A 16,488-nucleotide genomic window follows, 5' to 3' on the forward strand; every position below is an offset into this window, starting at 1 on the left:
CGAGGGCCCAGGGGCAGCACGGGTCTGCCCACACTGCGATATGTGTGCGTAGTAGGTCCGTGCAGCAGAGCTGGTCTCCAGTCGTCCTGGTTAACTCATGCCACTGGATAAAGGACTAGCTCTGTCAAGCCAGTGTGGTGGCCGCTGTGCAACGGTCACCACACGTTAAAAAAAAATCCACACACAGGCATCTTCCACCCGCTCAATTGGAGCTCAGAACTGGAATATCGGGTTCTTCGTTGAAACATGAAACTCATGTGGAAGCAAGTCATCCTCGTTCGAGGGACAGCCTATGATGATGATTGTTAAGGTTCCATTAAAATGACACATATTTTCACCACTTTCTGTTCATGCCCATTTTTGCCTGCCACTTTGAAATTGACTTAGGGAGTTGGAGTGAATGGTGAGACATAATATTCCCTCCATTAATGGGAGTCAGTGTGAAAGGAATGGCTTGATCATTGTAGGGATGCTTTATGGTGTTGATGCGGGGGGCGTGGCACAACATGTGGCAGCCATATGGGTGTAACGCAGGCAGTTAAATAAATCTGTCCAGGATGAGGCCATCCCTGGCCTCCCAAGCAGCAATATGCTCTGGTGCTGCTTGCATCTTCCTTCTCTGATGAGGGTGTGCGCTGTGCACCTTGCTCCTCATGCGGCTGTAATCCTCGTTGCTGCACTGTGTAGTGCAGTGCGCAGCAGGCGATGACAATTCTGGTGACCCAGGCTGATGCATACTAAAGGGCTCCTCCAGATCTGTCAATCTGAAGCACATCTTCAGCATGCCTACTGTTTGCTCTGGCACATCTGGTGGACATGCGGCTTTCATTATAGCGCTCCTGAGCCTCATTGCTTGGCATCCTCAAAGGTGTCATGAGCCACATCTTCAAGTGGATAGCCCTTGTCTCTGTCATGTATGTGCATGCTGTTTGTAGCCATAAGATGGTGTCATTGTTGGAGGCCACTGAGCAGCACGCACATGGTGCTGCTCTGGTATAAAAGGCCAGCCATTTTGGAGTCGGGCACTTTGGGCCTAAATAAAGCAGAAGCAAGGTTGTACCTTGCTTAGTTAAACAGTACTCAGTTTGAACCTTTATTGCATAGATAACATTTGGCGATGAGAATACAAGAACCTTTGTTTGCAAAATGAGCATGATTGGATTTTTAGAGCGATTCGTGGAAGGAGAAAATTGGGCAGACTTTGTGAGCCATTTGAGCCAGTACTTCGTAGCCAATAAAATGAAGGGGGTCGACGATGCAGATCGGTACCAGGCTGTGTTCCTCAATGTGTGCGGTTCAAAGATCTACGGTCTGATAAAGAATCTACTCATGCCCAGTGATCCAACAGAGAAAACGTACCAGGAGTTGTGTACATTGGTACGGGAGCACCTCAAGCCAGACGACGGCATCATCATCTCGAGATACAGAGTTTATACACATGTTTGCTCGGAGGGCCAGAGCGCAGCGGAATTTGTTGCCAACCTGAGACACCTAGCGGGACCGTGCAAGTTCGGGACAGTGTTGGCAGACATGCTGCGGGACTTCTTTGTTATCGGTATCAACCACGAGGTGATCCTGCGCAAACTTCTGGCGGTGGAGGAGTTGGATTTAAAAAGGGCCATCCTGATCGCTCAATCATGTATGATGACAGACAGGAGTCTAAAGCAAATAGCAGTGAAGAACCGAACCTCAGCAAGCGATTGATTTGGTGTTCGGCAGAGCGGCACATGGCAGGGCCTATCCGGCTGCATTCGCAAAACCTGTGGCTGCCCAAAGTCTGCCAGCAGGAATGTTATCTGACTTTTCCTTGTTGGCGTTGTGGGGGAAATCCGATTTAAGCAGTATAGTTGCAAAGACTGTCTAAGAGTGGGGCATCTCCAGCGCAAGTGTCCACAGATGAGCAAGCGAGCTGCAATACACCACGTGGGGGATGAGAGCCAGATTAGCGCGGATCCGGATACGCAATCCGAGATGCCAGAGGAGGAAGTGTATGGAGTGTACTCCTTCATAACCAAGAGTAAACCAATTTTAATTAACGTGAAGTTTAACGGGATACCGGTATTGATGGAACTGGACACGGAGGCGAGTCAATTGATCATGAATGAGAGGGCATTTAATAAGCTGTGGGATACTAAGACTGTGAGGTCCAGGCTGAGCCTTGTTAATGCCAGGCTGCGCACATACACTAAAGAACTGTTAAAGGTGATTGGCAGTGCACAATTTAATGTGTCGTATCACGGTGCGATTCACGAGTTACTGCTGTGGATTGTTCCAAGCAATAGCACAGCGCTGCTCGGCAGGAGCTGGTTGGAGAAAATCAGATGCGACTGGAACGACATAAAGGCGTTGTCAACGGAGGAAGATACATGTGCCCAAGTATTGAGCAAGCTCCCCTCACTGTTCGAACCGGGTATCAGCAACTTCACGGGAGCCAAGGTGCAGATCCACGTGGACTCAGATGCAAGACCCGTCCATCATAAAGCTTGGGCAGTGCCGTATATGATGAGGGAGAAGGTTGAAATTGAACTGGACAGACTCCAGCGTGAAGGGATCATACCCCATTGTTCCTGTGCTGAAAAGTGATGGCACAGTCAGAATCTGTGGAGACTACAAGGTTACAATCAACAGGATATCGAAACAAGATCAGTACCCGTTACCGAAGGCTGTTTGCGACGCTAGACAGAGGGAAGTCGTTCATAAAACTGGATTTGACATCAGCCTATATGACACAGGAGTTGGTCGAGAGGTCGAAGAGACTAACATGCATTAACATGCACAAAGGACTGTTTATTTACCACAGATGCCCATTTGGAATTCGCTCGGCTGCAGCAATATTCCAGAGGAATATGGAAAGTCTACTGAAGTCCGTTCCCAGAACCATCATGTTCCAAGATGACATCCTGATCACCGGTTGTGACTCCAAGGAACATCTGAAAACCTGGAAGAGGTTCTACTGCATTTGGACAGAGTGGGACTCAGACGTAAACGCTCGAAGTGCGTCTTAATGGCACCGGAGGTCGAATTCCTCTGGAGGAAAATCGCCGCTGATGGCATCAGACCTATTGATGTGAAAACCAAAGTTATCAAGAATGCACCCAAGCCGCAGAACGTGACGGAGCTGCGTTTGTTTCTGGGTCTACTCAACTACTTTGGTAACTTCCTACCTAAATTGAGCACCTTAATTGAACCACTGCACATGCTATTGAGAAAAGGCAACTACTGGGTGTGGGGCGCATCGCAAGACAGAGCTTTTGAGAAAGCCGCCAATCTGCTTTGCTCGAACAAGCTGCTGGTACATTATGACACATGTAAACGTTTAGTTTTGGCCTGTGATGCATCGTCTTATGGAATTGGTTGCGAGTTTCAACAATTCAATGAGTCGGGGAAACCTCAACCTGTCGCATATGCATCCAAAAGTTTGTCTAAAGCAGAAAGAGCCTACAGTATGGTAGAAAAAGAAGCTTTAGCGTGTCTGTACGGTGTTAAAAAGATGTATCAATACCTGTTTGGTCTGAGGTTTGAATTAAAGACCGATCACAAGCCGCTCAATTCGTTGTTTTCCGAGAGGTATCAATATCCCGCTTCATCCCGCATCCAAAGTTGGGTGCTGACATTATCTGCCTATGATTATGTTATTCGCCACAGACCTGGCACAGAGAATTGACCAGCCAGGACTCGATATTATCGGTGGTAGAGGGTTGCATCCTCAAAGGGGATTGGTCTGCCATACCTAAGCATATGTGCGAGGAGGCCAAACCGTACATTCGTCGCAAGGATGAACTATCTATTCAAGCAGATTGCATATTGTGGGGTAATCGAGTTGTAATGACCAAGAAAGGGAGAGAGAAGTTTGTGCGTGAGTTACACAGCATACATCCTGGCATAGTGATGATGAAGGCCAGATCCCACGTATGGTGGCCAGGAATTGATTCTGAGCTGGAAGCATGCGTACAACACCTGCATGCAGCTCAGCAAAGCACCAGCAGAATCACCGCTGAGTCTGTGGTCATGGCCATCCAAACCTTGGTCCAGGATCCATGTAGCTTCTGCAGGTCCCTTCCTGGGAAAGATGTTTTTAGTGGTGGTGGATGCTTATTCGAAGTGGATAGAATGCATAATCATGTCATCCAGTACATCCACGCAACCATAGAGAATCTCAATGTCATGTTTGCGACACATAGTGGTGAGCAACAATGGGTCGTGTTTCACCAGTCAGGAGTTTCAGGAGTTTCTTAAACTTAACGGCATAAAAACATGTAAGGTCAGCACCGTTCAAGCCTGTGTCCAATGGGCAAGCAGAACATGCAGTAAAAATTATCAAGCAAAGCATGAGGAGAGTAACCCAAGGGTCACTGCAGACCCGCTTGTCTTGCATACTGTTGAGTTGCAGAACAAGACCCCACACACTGACAGGGGTCTCGCCTGCTGAACTCATGATGAAAAGAGGTCTTAAGACCAAGTTATCTCTTGTACACCCGGATTTAAGTAATCATGTTGAATACAGAAGACAGAGTCAACAAGGGTATCACGATCACGCAACTGTATCACGTGAGATTTCTGTTAATGATCCTGTATATGTGTTGAATTATGGTCAGGGTCCCAAAGGGATCGCTGGTACGGTCATGGCCAAGGAGGGCAACAGAGTATTTGTTATTAAGCTCAAGAATGGGCAAACTTGCAGGAAACAAAGCTGAAGCACACAGACGAGCCAGAGCAGTCAGGCAAAAAAACCGTCGACGACCAACCAACCTAACAGCAACCTTCAGTGGACTCAAGGGCCATCAGTGAACCCGGAATTTGCATCACGGACTTGTTCAATAAAAATGGATTTGCAATTCCTGACATGGCCACTGCCACTCCCAACAAGTCAGCCATCCAGCTACCAGCCACAACAGACTCTGCACATTCACCCAAGGCCGGAATTGAACTGAGACGGTCAACCTGGGAGTGTAAAGCACCGGACCATCTCAACCTGTGAAAGACTGTGATAAGATCTCAGAGGAGGGTATTGTCATGTATGTACATGCTGTTTGTAGCACCAGATGGTGTCATTGTTGGAGGCAACTGAGCAGCACACACATGGTGCTGCTCTGGTATAAAAGGCCAGCCATTTTGTGAGTCAGGCACTTTGGGCCTAAATAAAGCAGAAGCACGGTTGTACCTTGCTTAGTTAAACAGTACTCCGTTTGAACCTTGATCGCATACATAAGTCTCCAAGCAACCAGCTTTGGCGGTGCGAAGAGCTGAAGGAGGGTGGACTGGCGCATGACGAAATAGTCATGACGGGGATAATTAGTCCAGTAACATAATCATTACGCTACCTTTATTAATGTTTGTCCTTTTAAGACCTCAGCCTCTCAAAAGTCCATGCTTATAGTTGATATTTTTCTCAGAGCTTGTAGAGAAATATCTTCATTTTATTTTTTAAATCCCCGTGAAAATCACAATGAAGAAGTAGCGCTGCAGTTGATAATAGATCATTCCAGGACCTGAAAACTCCTAGGGAAAAGGTTGGCTCAGTGCAAGGTATAACAAAATGATAAACGCACAAATGAACAGATTTCTGATTTTGTTACACTTTTGCACAGAGGAAATTTCTTCCCACCACCCTGAAGAAATGACCCCCTGGAATGTGTCTTGACTCTATCATTCGTCTGAGTGTTTTTGATTTACTCACTGAACATACATTTAAATTTGTTCTTTGTGGTGATTTTTTACATGTTTACATAAACTAAAGTGTTTATTTTGACTGTATTGGCACCCAAACCACCTTGTATTTCATCATTTCGACAGTTATAAATGCAACTGTAAATGGTCATTCAAAATATAGTAAAATAAAACTTATGAAGTGCATATTTAGGATTGGGCACAAATCGGAAGGTGATCATTTTTCTTCAATTCTAAGTAAACCTAACTTGCGTTCCCTATTTTTCAAATACTTTTGCTCATCTATTTCAGCGAACAGGCTAAGCAAGACAGTGGACCTTCCACCCGTCTCAGCAGCACAGAAAACATCAAACAACAAAGCAGATCAGGTAGTTGCTTACAATAGGATTTTCTTTTTTCTTTCTGAATACAATTTGCAACCAAAAATAATATCTTTGTACTGAGTTTGTAATAGTTTTATTTTAATCCTGTTTTTGGTGAATTATTGTGCTCATCAAGGTAAGGCATGTTACTGCTGGAGAACTGAATGCGTTTTCATTTTTGGCACCAAGAGAGCGAATTGAACAGAGCTAGGTATAGCACAGGCAAGAGCCAGAATAAAGCTTCCTCTATTCCAGTGGTTCTCAAACTGGGGTCCACTGAGACGTTCCGGGGGTTCGTGAAACATTGACCAATTATTTGTTGGAGAATATCTCTAAAAAATTGGAGACTCTAAAAATAAATAATGTAACTATTTGTACTGCAGTTTTTTTTTTACTCTCTCCCCTCCCGCCCCGGCCGCCCTGAGCCCGATAGTGGCCGGCATGGAGCCTGAGAGCGGCCGGCATGGGGCCCGATAGTGGCGGCCCTGGGCCCGATAGCGAAAGAGAGAGGCTGGGGGGGGGATGGTGGGGGGAGAGAGTGAGAGAGAGGCTGGTGGAGGAGGGAGAGGGAGAGAGGCTGGTGAAGAGAGAGAGAGGCTGGGGTGGGTGAGAGAGAGAGAGAGAGAGAGAGGCTGGTGGGGTGGGGGGAGGGGAGAGAGAGAGGCTGGGGGGAGGGGAAGAGAAAGAGGCTGGGGGGAGAGAGAGAGAGAGGCTGGGGCGAGAGAGAGAGGCTGGGAGGAAGGAGAGAGAGCGAGGCTGGAGGGAGGGGGGTGGGGGAGAGGAGAGAGAGAGAGAGAGGCTGGGGGAGAGGTGGGAGGAAATCACATTCTTCCATTTCCCTACAAGGAACATCATTGGAGTGGATGATATCCAGAAGTCACGACACTATCACTATTCACTTCATATCCAATAAACCTGTTAACAATTCATATACAATGCCTGCCCCATCTGGGGTGGGGGAAGGATGCACTGGCGCTGGGATAAGGCACTTCAGCTGGGGGAGGCATTCACTTGGACTGGGGTAAGGCACTTTGGCTGGCCCTTGCCATTTTCTGGGGAGTTCTGTCCTCTGTCGCTTCAGGAAGTCAAAGTGGATCGAGTTACAATTTGCAGTCAGTGAGACTTTAGGATGGGCAGTTCCAGTTACAAATTGCGGTGAAACTTCAGAGTGTGGCTTATTCTCCAAGGGGACAAATTAGAAACAAAGTGTGGAGCATGTTTGCCATTTTTGCAGTACAAATAAGCACGTCCAAAAATAAATCAGTAAGGAGCGGAGTGTTTACGTTCGGGTTCCTTCCAATGACCTCATTGGTGTCTGTGGGAGGAGATGGAGGTTGGCTGGCTGGTAATGCGGCAAAGGGCGACTGAAAAATAGAAAAGTTTTGTCGGAAGTCGGTAAGTTTTTAAAGTTCTACCAAAGGCAAGTCGCCATCGTTCACCACACGCCTCCTGCTGACTGTGCTGTCTGTTGGAAGGTTTTTATTAGTTGTGTGGACTTTTCCCGAACGAGTTGAGTGGAATATTAATGTTGACGAGTTGAAATGACCACTGGGCCATATAGAGCCAAAATCCCGTTACCATAGCAGCACTGTTTATCTGCCGGAAAGTTCTGGAAAGGTTGAAGGAGTGAGTATTGGATAGCTGGGGCCTGTCAGGTTGCCCAGCTGTTGTTTTATTGGGAGGAGGGGAGAGGAGAGTTCGGGTTTGTGTGGAAGACAGCAGGGTGCAGACTGGCTGAGAGCTGGAAATGCAAGGACTTGTTCCTGACCTGCTGGGAACGCCCAAAAGGAACAAGTTTGTTCAATGTGGATGTCAGCGGACGGGTGTGAAGCAGACGATCCCAATCACTCAAGCAGCTGTATGTTTTGGGAGGTTTTTTCTGCCTCGAGTTCTTTTTAATTTCACTTTAGCATTGAATTAAAATTGAGGCCTTTGCTAATTTCAAATTATATCTTTTTTAAAGTTCATAATTAAAATTTGTAGACGTCCACTCGTTTTTAGGAACCCCACTGGAAACATCCTTCCTGTTACAAAAACATCCATCAACCATTACCCTTTGCTTCCTACCTCCAAGCCAATTTTGGATCCAACTTGCCACTTTGCCCAATATCCCATGGGCTTTAACCTTCGTGACCAGTCTACCATGTGGGACCTTATCAAAAGCTTTGCTAAAGTCCATATACATTACATCGTACGCACTATCCTCATCGACCCTTTTGGTTACATCCTCAAAAAATTAAATCAGGTTAGTCAAACACGATCTTCCTTTAACAAATCCATGCTGACTGTCCCTAATTAATCCTTGCCTTTCCAAATGTAGATTTATCCTGTCTTTCAGGATTTTTTCCAGTAATTTTCCCACCACTGACATTAGCCTGACAGGCCTGTAATTACTCGGCCTATTCCTTTCACCCTTCTTACACAAAGGTACTACATTAGCAGTCCTCCAATCCTCTGGACCATGTCCAAATCCAAAGAGGACTGGAAAATGATGTCAAGGCCTCTGCTATTTCCTCTTTTACTTCGCTCAATAGCCTGGGATGCATTTCATCTGGGCCTGGGGACTTATCTACTTTCAAAGCTGCTAAACCCCTTAATACTTCCTCTCTCACTATATTTATTTTATCCAGAATATCACACTCCTCCTCGATAGCTGTATCTGCATGCCCCTTTCCTTTGTGAAAATAGATGCAAAGTATTCATTAAAAAGCTTATCGACATCTTCCGTCTCCACACAAAGATTACCTTCATGGTCTCTAATAGGGCCTACCCTTTCTTTAGTTACTCTCTTACTCTTAATATATTTATAGAACATCTTAGAGTTTTCCTTAATTTTACTCGCCAAGAATTTCTCGTGCTCTCTCTTAGCATTCCTAATATCCTTTTTAATTTTGCCTCTTAACTTTCTATATTCCTCTAAAGATTCTATAGTATTTAGCCGATGGTATATAACATAAGTGTCCCTTTTTTTCTTTATCCTCCCCTGTAAGTCCCTAGACATCCAGAGGGCTCTAGAATTATTATTCCCAACCTTTTTCTTTAAGGGCACATGTTTGGCCTGAGCCTTCTGGATCGCCTCCTTGAATGTCTCCCACTGTTTCGACACTAATTTACCCACAAATAGCTGTTTCAAGTCCACTATGGCCAAATCACTCCAAACCACCCCCTCTCGTTTTCTTAAAAGCATTATTAAAACACTCTTTACATGCAGCACTTTCATACTATGAGTATTACATAGTATTAGAATTTAGATGGGGGTTTGTGATTACTAATCAATTTGAAAAGGGATCTTTCAAACAAAGAAGTTTGAGAACCATTGTGTCTACTCTACTGTAAGATTCTACCGTAACCTTAACCGTAATCCTACTGTGTCAGCCGTGGGTCGGTTGGTAGCACTCTCACCTCTGAGTAAGAAGGTTGTGGGTACAAGTTTCATTCCAGAGACTTGAGCACACAAATATAGCTTTGTAATCCTCCATTTGTTGAGTAAAATAGCAATTCAAATGCTTTCCAATGCAGTACTGAGGGAGTACTGCACTGTTGGAGGTGCTGTCTTTCGGCTGAGATGTTAAACCAAAGCCCTCTCGGGTGGATGTAAAAGATCCCATGGCACTAGTTTGAAGAACAGTAGGGGAGTTATACATCAATTAATATCACTGGTCATTATCACATTGCTGTTTGTGAGATCTTTGTAAATTGGCTGCTGCATTTTCTACATTGCAACACTTTCACTACACTTTAAAAGTACTGGATGTAAGGTGCTTTGGGACTTCCTGAGGAGTTGTGAACGGCACTACATAAATGCAGGTTTTCTTTCTTGGGGGCAAAATTGGGCTCAATAACACCCGTTTTTTGGACGCTACGAGTGTCCTCAGAGCTTCAACATGGCATCTACGGTGCACATGCACACTTCTGACATGAAACACACCAGATTCCATCTTGATAAAGATGTTCGCGCACGTGCACCTAACGTCCGCCAGGAGTATGCAGAGCAGGGTGATCATGACGTCACCACTGCCATTTTAGAGCTCCATGCTCCAGCTGATGCCCTCCCTTAACCTCACACAGCTGAACACGCATTAAGTACCCCCCACCAGTTCTATTTAAAGAGATGATCAACTACTTACAGGTTACGTGCTGGTTTATTTCTTCTGCCTGTTTTTGGTGCTTTCCATAGTTGTTTCAACTTTCAAAAGTCTATAGGGAGTGGTGTTGCAGGTGCTGAAGTACTTTTTGTTGACTTCAAAGCTTCTGCACAAGCAAGTTGCTTCCAGACATGGGTGCATTAGTAGGAATCAAGCATGACTGGGAGAATGAGCAGAGGCCATGCAGTGCAGGGCAAGCTGCTAAAAGAGGAAGGAGGAGGACGAGGAAGGGACACTGCAATCTAGATAGCTCCTTTTTGCGCGGGCTGTGCGTGAAGAAATAATTTAAGTGCGATACCAGTAACCTCAACCCCAATTCCCCATTCACCAACAGTCCCACACTCCTTACCTTCCCTCTGATACTGACCATCACAGCGTCCTCTTGGCTACAATGCAAAAATAAAAGCCAATGCAAAATACACGTTCTAAACCAAATTTAAAAATTAAATATACCATATTTCATACAAACTTAAACTAATCACTCTTGTGCATCCCGTAGTGCCTGTCTTCCATTTGTCTTTGCTTGTCCTAGTGCTCCTATGAAGTGCTACACCAGCGGCTGCTGCTTGGCTGGAGGAAGGCTGCTGACTTTCAGTTGCGGAGGGTGCAAATGGCCTTGGAGGACAATTTCTAGCAGCTCTAGTCCTAGAAGGCCTGGCTAACGACTGTACCATCTCGGCATGGGCGGCAGCAGTCTAGGCTGGCTGACTGACATGCAACAGCAAGGGCATTGGCGGAGTGGCAGGGGTGGGATCACAAATGCTGTCATCCTGAGAGGACAGCCCGTTCGTGCTCCATGGGGCCACTGCCACTCCCCCAGGGCGGCGCCTCAGCAGTCCTAGTAATCTCTTGGAGGACAGATTGCTGAGCTGCCGTGACACCCTTTGAACACTCCATAGCCATGATGGCAGCAGTCTGAGCTTGCATGGCAACAAGATGAGCTTGAATGACAGCAGTCATTCACTGTGGCACTCAGACTTTTGCGAAAGCTCCTTGTGCTGCAATGGAAGCTGAGACATCGGCCATCAGATGCTGCATCATGGTTGGTTCCACAAGTGTGTTAATGGAGTTGCCCACCAGTTCCATGCTGGAAAGCATGGGCTCCAATCTCTGTGCAAAACCCTGTGCCAATTTGGTGCCAGACTCCTCCCTGCTCCTTGGCATTGAACGCAGGCTTTCTGGCAGGTTTCCCAATGCACCAAGCATTTTGTTGTATACACCCATCGGCCGCCTTCTGTAGCCTGGCTCAATGAAGTCCTCATCTGAGTCCTCTGCAGCAAAACGCGAGTGCAACCTCACCCTTTAGCGCGCTTGATCCTGCACTATCCTTGCCCCCTGCCCTGGTGCAGCGCACTTGTGCCCGGTGTCTCACCACGTGCAGATCCCACCTCTGTGCTAACTCTAAGATACATGCAGTGTCAGCATCTGAGCTGGTGGCTGCGAGTTTGAAATCAAGTTACGGTGTGTCTTTATCATCATTGTCTTCTTGGTCTTTCTCCACTGCCTGGGAAGGTTGCAGTTCTTGGATATCTAATGGGGATAAGGGTAAAGTTGTGGTGAGGGGAGAGGGGAAAGTAAGAAGTGCTGCTTACACAATCTGCGGTTTGTAAGTCAGAAGAGATTATGGGATGAGGGAAAAGTGGGATGTGAGAAGGGCAATTAGGTATGACGATACTGTCATCTTCAATGGATTCAGTTCCACTGCTGGCCACGGCCTAAGCAATGGCCCTTCACATAATGGCCAGCACCGTCTCCTCCATGGGGGTTAGAACATGCAGGTGTGCCTCTCCCCCCTTGGTCTGTTCCTGCTGCCTCCAGTTGCGCACAATCTTCTGCAAGAGAGAGGGAAGTGTGTCAGTGGGTGTTGTGCAATATGTTTGGGTGATGTGGCTGTCATGGTTAAATAGCTGGCAGTGTGTGCAAGATGTGGGTGTGAGGTCCACAGTAGTGCCAACTATGTGAGGGTGAGGTGAAGCTATGAATGTTAGGTATGAGTCCTGATTAATAGAGATTATTGGTAGGTGAGTGTTGGGGCTGTGGTGAATTGAGAAGTGGCTGAGGATATTGGTGCACTTGGTAGGAAATGGCATTTGAAGATACATTCACTGACCTTGACCACTCTTGTGATATCACTAAACCTCTTGCTGCACTACATCCAAGTCCTCTGAGTTAAACTCCTGGCATTTACCTCTATGGCTATCTGTTCCCACTGCCTTCTCATCGTGCGTTTGGATGACTTCCTGCCCTCCCCCGCCCCCCCCCCCCACACCCCGCAGTTACAGGACATCTCTCCTCCTGTCCATATCCTCCCCCAGACCTCCAGTGCAACGTCAGGAAACCTTGGTGCATGCTCCCTCCCATGGTCAGCTATTGTTGATTGTTGCACAGCACTCTTCCAAATGATCTCAGCATCTCCAGTGGCCACATTGCACTTTCCATTTAAGAGGTGCAGGCTAGCTTTAAGCAGTGCAGGCTAGCTTTAAGAAGTGCTAGCATGTAATGATTCTGGGCTCCCTGCTGATGCGTGCAGCCAACAAACAGTGCAGTTAGCACAAAGTTGGCACCCTGCCTGCATTACATAAACGGGCGCGAGATACTCGTGCATCACGATATCCGCACCTGTTTTTGGTGGCTATTCTATTTAGCTCCCTTTTACTCATCAGCATAGACTACATTTGAAGCTAGAAGTGGAATGACTGTTTTATAGCCTACTACCTCTCCCCCAAAAAGCACTAATAGATAAGAACAGGAAAAGGCCAATAGGCCCTACAAGCTTACCCATCTTCATTGCTCTCAACTCCACCTTCTTGCTACATCCTGAATCAGTAATCCCTTAGTTTAGCTATGCCTTATCAGTAGAAGACTACATAGTTTCCAGGTGTCAGACAATATAGCAGCTCTAATGAGCTGTTAGGGACCATGGGCTCCATTTTCCCCAAAGCATTTTTTTGGCATACTTGAAGAGCCGATTTTTGGGGGGCCCAAGTACGCAAAAAAAAGTGTTGTAAGTTTCCCCGTTGGATCTCTTCATTTTGCTGTTGCCGAACCCGACCCTTAGTTTTGGGGGTGGAGCTTTGATCTGCGCCAAAAAGATCGGGCTGCCATGGTAACCAGGGACACAATGTAAGCTGAGGCTGCAAAGTGAAGCATTCAGCCACCTCCGAACACAATAAAAGATTTGAAAAACACATAGCACCGACTTGCCTCCAACCCCGCCCAAAGGCTGTCCGGTCTTCTCAGTCGCCGGTTCGGGTCTGTCTCTCTGTCTCTCCTGGACTGTGTGTGTGAACCGGGGACCAAGAATGGGACCAGACTATGTGTGTGAACCGGGGACCGAGAATGGGACCAGACTGTGTGTGTGAACCGGGGACCGAGAATGGGACCAGACTGTGTGTGTGAACCGGGGACCGAGAATGGGACCAGACTGTGTGTGTGAACCGGGGACCGAGAATGGCTGTGTGTGTGAACCGAGGACCGAGAATGGGACCGGACAGCCTTCAGGCGGGGTTGGAGGTAAGTCGCTGCTATGTGTTTTTCAATTCTTTCAGTGTGTCCAGGCATCTGCTGCACCGCTTTCCTTACCTGCGCCGATTTCCTTAACTCTAGGGAAGGATTTTCAGGACAGGCTACATGCGCTGGGCTAATCAGAACTGGAGTAACTCTCAGCTGGCCAAACTTCCCTAACTAGCCAGAAGTGGCGTAGGTGGCTGGTTACGCCCCCTTTGGCTGAAAAAAAAAACTGACTTAAAAAATTCGTAACTAACTGAGTTATGCTGGTGCAAATTGATTGGGGAAACTGGGAATTTTTAAGTTAGGCCAGAAAAAGCAGCCTGCTCAAAAAAAAGCAGTGCAAATACTGGGGAAAATTGAGCCCCATAAAAAGTACAATGTAATTTTGTCCAAATATTTGCAAAATGTCACAAGATTAGTAATTTTGAGCAATTTAAAAAGTTTTGAAATATTCCAGGTACAGTAAGTAGACCAATAACATGTTTGTAAATATTGTGGTTAATGGGTAACAAAGAGGCTAAAATTTGACAAAAAATTGTACCATTTTAGGATAGGAAAAAACTGTCCGAAAGATAACAAGACCACATCAAAGGACTTGTGCTTTGAAAGTTTAAGACTAATCTGAATCGTTTAGAATACTTTTGCTCAATCCTTTTAAGAGATGTGTTTTTTTGTTCTTTGGAGTTAGCATCTAATTATTGTGAAATTTATTAAGATAGCTGCAGGCCAGTGAGCTTGCGTTTGTTTATTGGGGAATCCTCACCTCAGTTGATCTCATAAATGAAATCGGTGTGACCAGAGCTAAGTGTAAAATTCTACGAGATCATCAGTGTTGTAATTTTAAATACAAAAAAATTTAAGATTCCCCATGTAATTTTGGTAATTAGTTGAAATCCCTTGTAAATGGAGAATTGACGACTTTCCCAGGGGATTGGCACGGATATTGCAGAAATGGGGTGCAATTTAATCAAATAACTTCTTTGAAATTTTAATATGATTAGACATGTATTTTGTAATCTTTGGTTTCCTTCTTTAATAAACTACAGTCCAACATATCTGAATAAGGTATTCAAATATACGATACAAAGGTATGTAAATAGTTCTGTGCACAGCCTGAATTATTAATGTTGCTAAGGCTCAAAGATTGATTTGCCAAAAAAAGCAGCCAATCAACTGGACCTGCTTACTAACATGCTACTTCCTGAAGCACTTGTAATCACAGATATACTGCAGTGTGTAACCAAGCAGTGGTTTGTGCCATTAAATGTCACCTAAATTTGACTGTTATCTTTCTGCTGTATGACAGATTTCTGCAAAAGTTTACATGGCTTTACTTCAGGTTTAAAAACATTGCTGTGAAAAAAACTATGCAAAATGTATAATGAAAAATTAAAAAAAATGCATGATTTTGTTGCTTTAAACTACTTTTGTAAATGTACAAATTTTGTTAAATGGCTTGTGGCCCGAATCGGATCAGTGGGCCGTGCCTCTGACACTGCTGATGTATACTATCTATTAGCAGTTCATTTCAACTATTGAGTGCTGCCAAAATATTTTCCCATCCGTGACATGAGATGAGAGGTGGCTGGAAAGTTTTGTGTGTTATTCCCAATAACCCCTCATCATAGGCAGACCCTCGGAATCGAGGAAGACTTGCTTCTGCTCCTAAAATGAGTTCTTTGGTGGCTGAACAATCCAACACGAGAGCCACAGACCTTGTCACAGGTGGGACAGATATTCGTCGGGGGAAGTGGGGGTGGGGAAGGGGGGTGGCACTGATTTACCGCACGCTCCTTCTGCTGCCTGCACCTGACCTCTTCACGCTCGCAGCGTTGAGATTCGAAGAGCTCAACGCCCTCCCGGATGCACTTTCTCCACCTAGGGCGGTCTTCGGACAGGGTCTCCCAGGTAGTAGTGGTGATGTCGCACTTCACCGGGGAGGCTTTGAGGGTGTCCTTGTAACATTTCCGCTGCCCACCTTTGGCTCGTTTGCCATGAAGGAGCTCCGCGTAGAGCAATTGCTTAGTGAGTCTCTTGTCTGGCATGCAAACTAAGTGGCCTGCCTAGCAGCAGTGTCTTCTTTTGTTCAGAAACTCATGCACACCGATATTTGGTGTAGTTTAGTGTGGGGTGGGATGCAGATCATGCATAGTAAAATAGAAGAAAAAAATTAAATGTAATAAAAAGGAGATTGTATAGGGATAGTTTCCCTGAGTGAAAATTCTTACCCCTAGCAGTGTGATGGTGTTAGCCTAGAAAGAAAGCAATAACTTTTTGAATGTGAGATGAAAGGTTAAAAGTAACCATAATCAATTGAAGATATCTCAAATTAAGGAAATAGTTAAGTAGATAACTAGCTCAAGTTTGTAGTGTTTTCAATAAATGGAGGAAAGCTCGACTGGAAGGAAGCAGACAAAACAAATAATGAGATAAGAACATAAGAAATAGGAGCAGGAATAGGCCATTTGGCCCTTCGAGCCTGCTTCGCCATTTAACAAGATCATGGTTGATCTGATCTTGGCTTCAACTCGACTTTCCCGCCTGCTCCCCATAACCCTTGACTCCCTTATCGTTCAAAAATCTGTCTATCTCCACCTTAAATATATTCAGTGACCCAGCCTCCACAGCTCTCTGGGATAGAGAATTCCAAAGATGCACGACCCTCTGAGAGAAGAAATTCCTCCTCATAAGAACATAAGAAATAAAAGCAGGAGAAGGCCATCTGGCCCCTTGAGCCTGCTCCGCCATTCAATAAGATCATGGCTGATCTGATCTTGGCCTCAACTCCACTTTTCTGCCCTCCC

General features: G+C 45.7%; 1 protein-coding gene across 4 annotated transcripts in view; it reads left to right on the forward strand.

The window, feature by feature from the left end:
• The window catches only part of armc2 (armadillo repeat containing 2), a 231,282-nt gene that overhangs the window by 35,375 nt on the left and 179,419 nt on the right, over positions 1-16,488 (forward strand). For all 4 annotated transcript variants that reach the window (XM_070885651.1, XM_070885654.1, XM_070885652.1 and 1 more), the window contains exon 6: positions 5,959-6,035. In XM_070885651.1, coding sequence (XP_070741752.1) covers positions 5,959-6,035 — 77 coding nt within the window. The remainder of the gene's footprint in view (positions 1-5,958; positions 6,036-16,488) is intronic.

The sequence above is a fragment of the Pristiophorus japonicus genome, chromosome 7 (genome assembly GCF_044704955.1).
Source record: "Pristiophorus japonicus isolate sPriJap1 chromosome 7, sPriJap1.hap1, whole genome shotgun sequence".
NCBI lineage: Eukaryota > Metazoa > Chordata > Chondrichthyes > Pristiophoridae > Pristiophorus > Pristiophorus japonicus.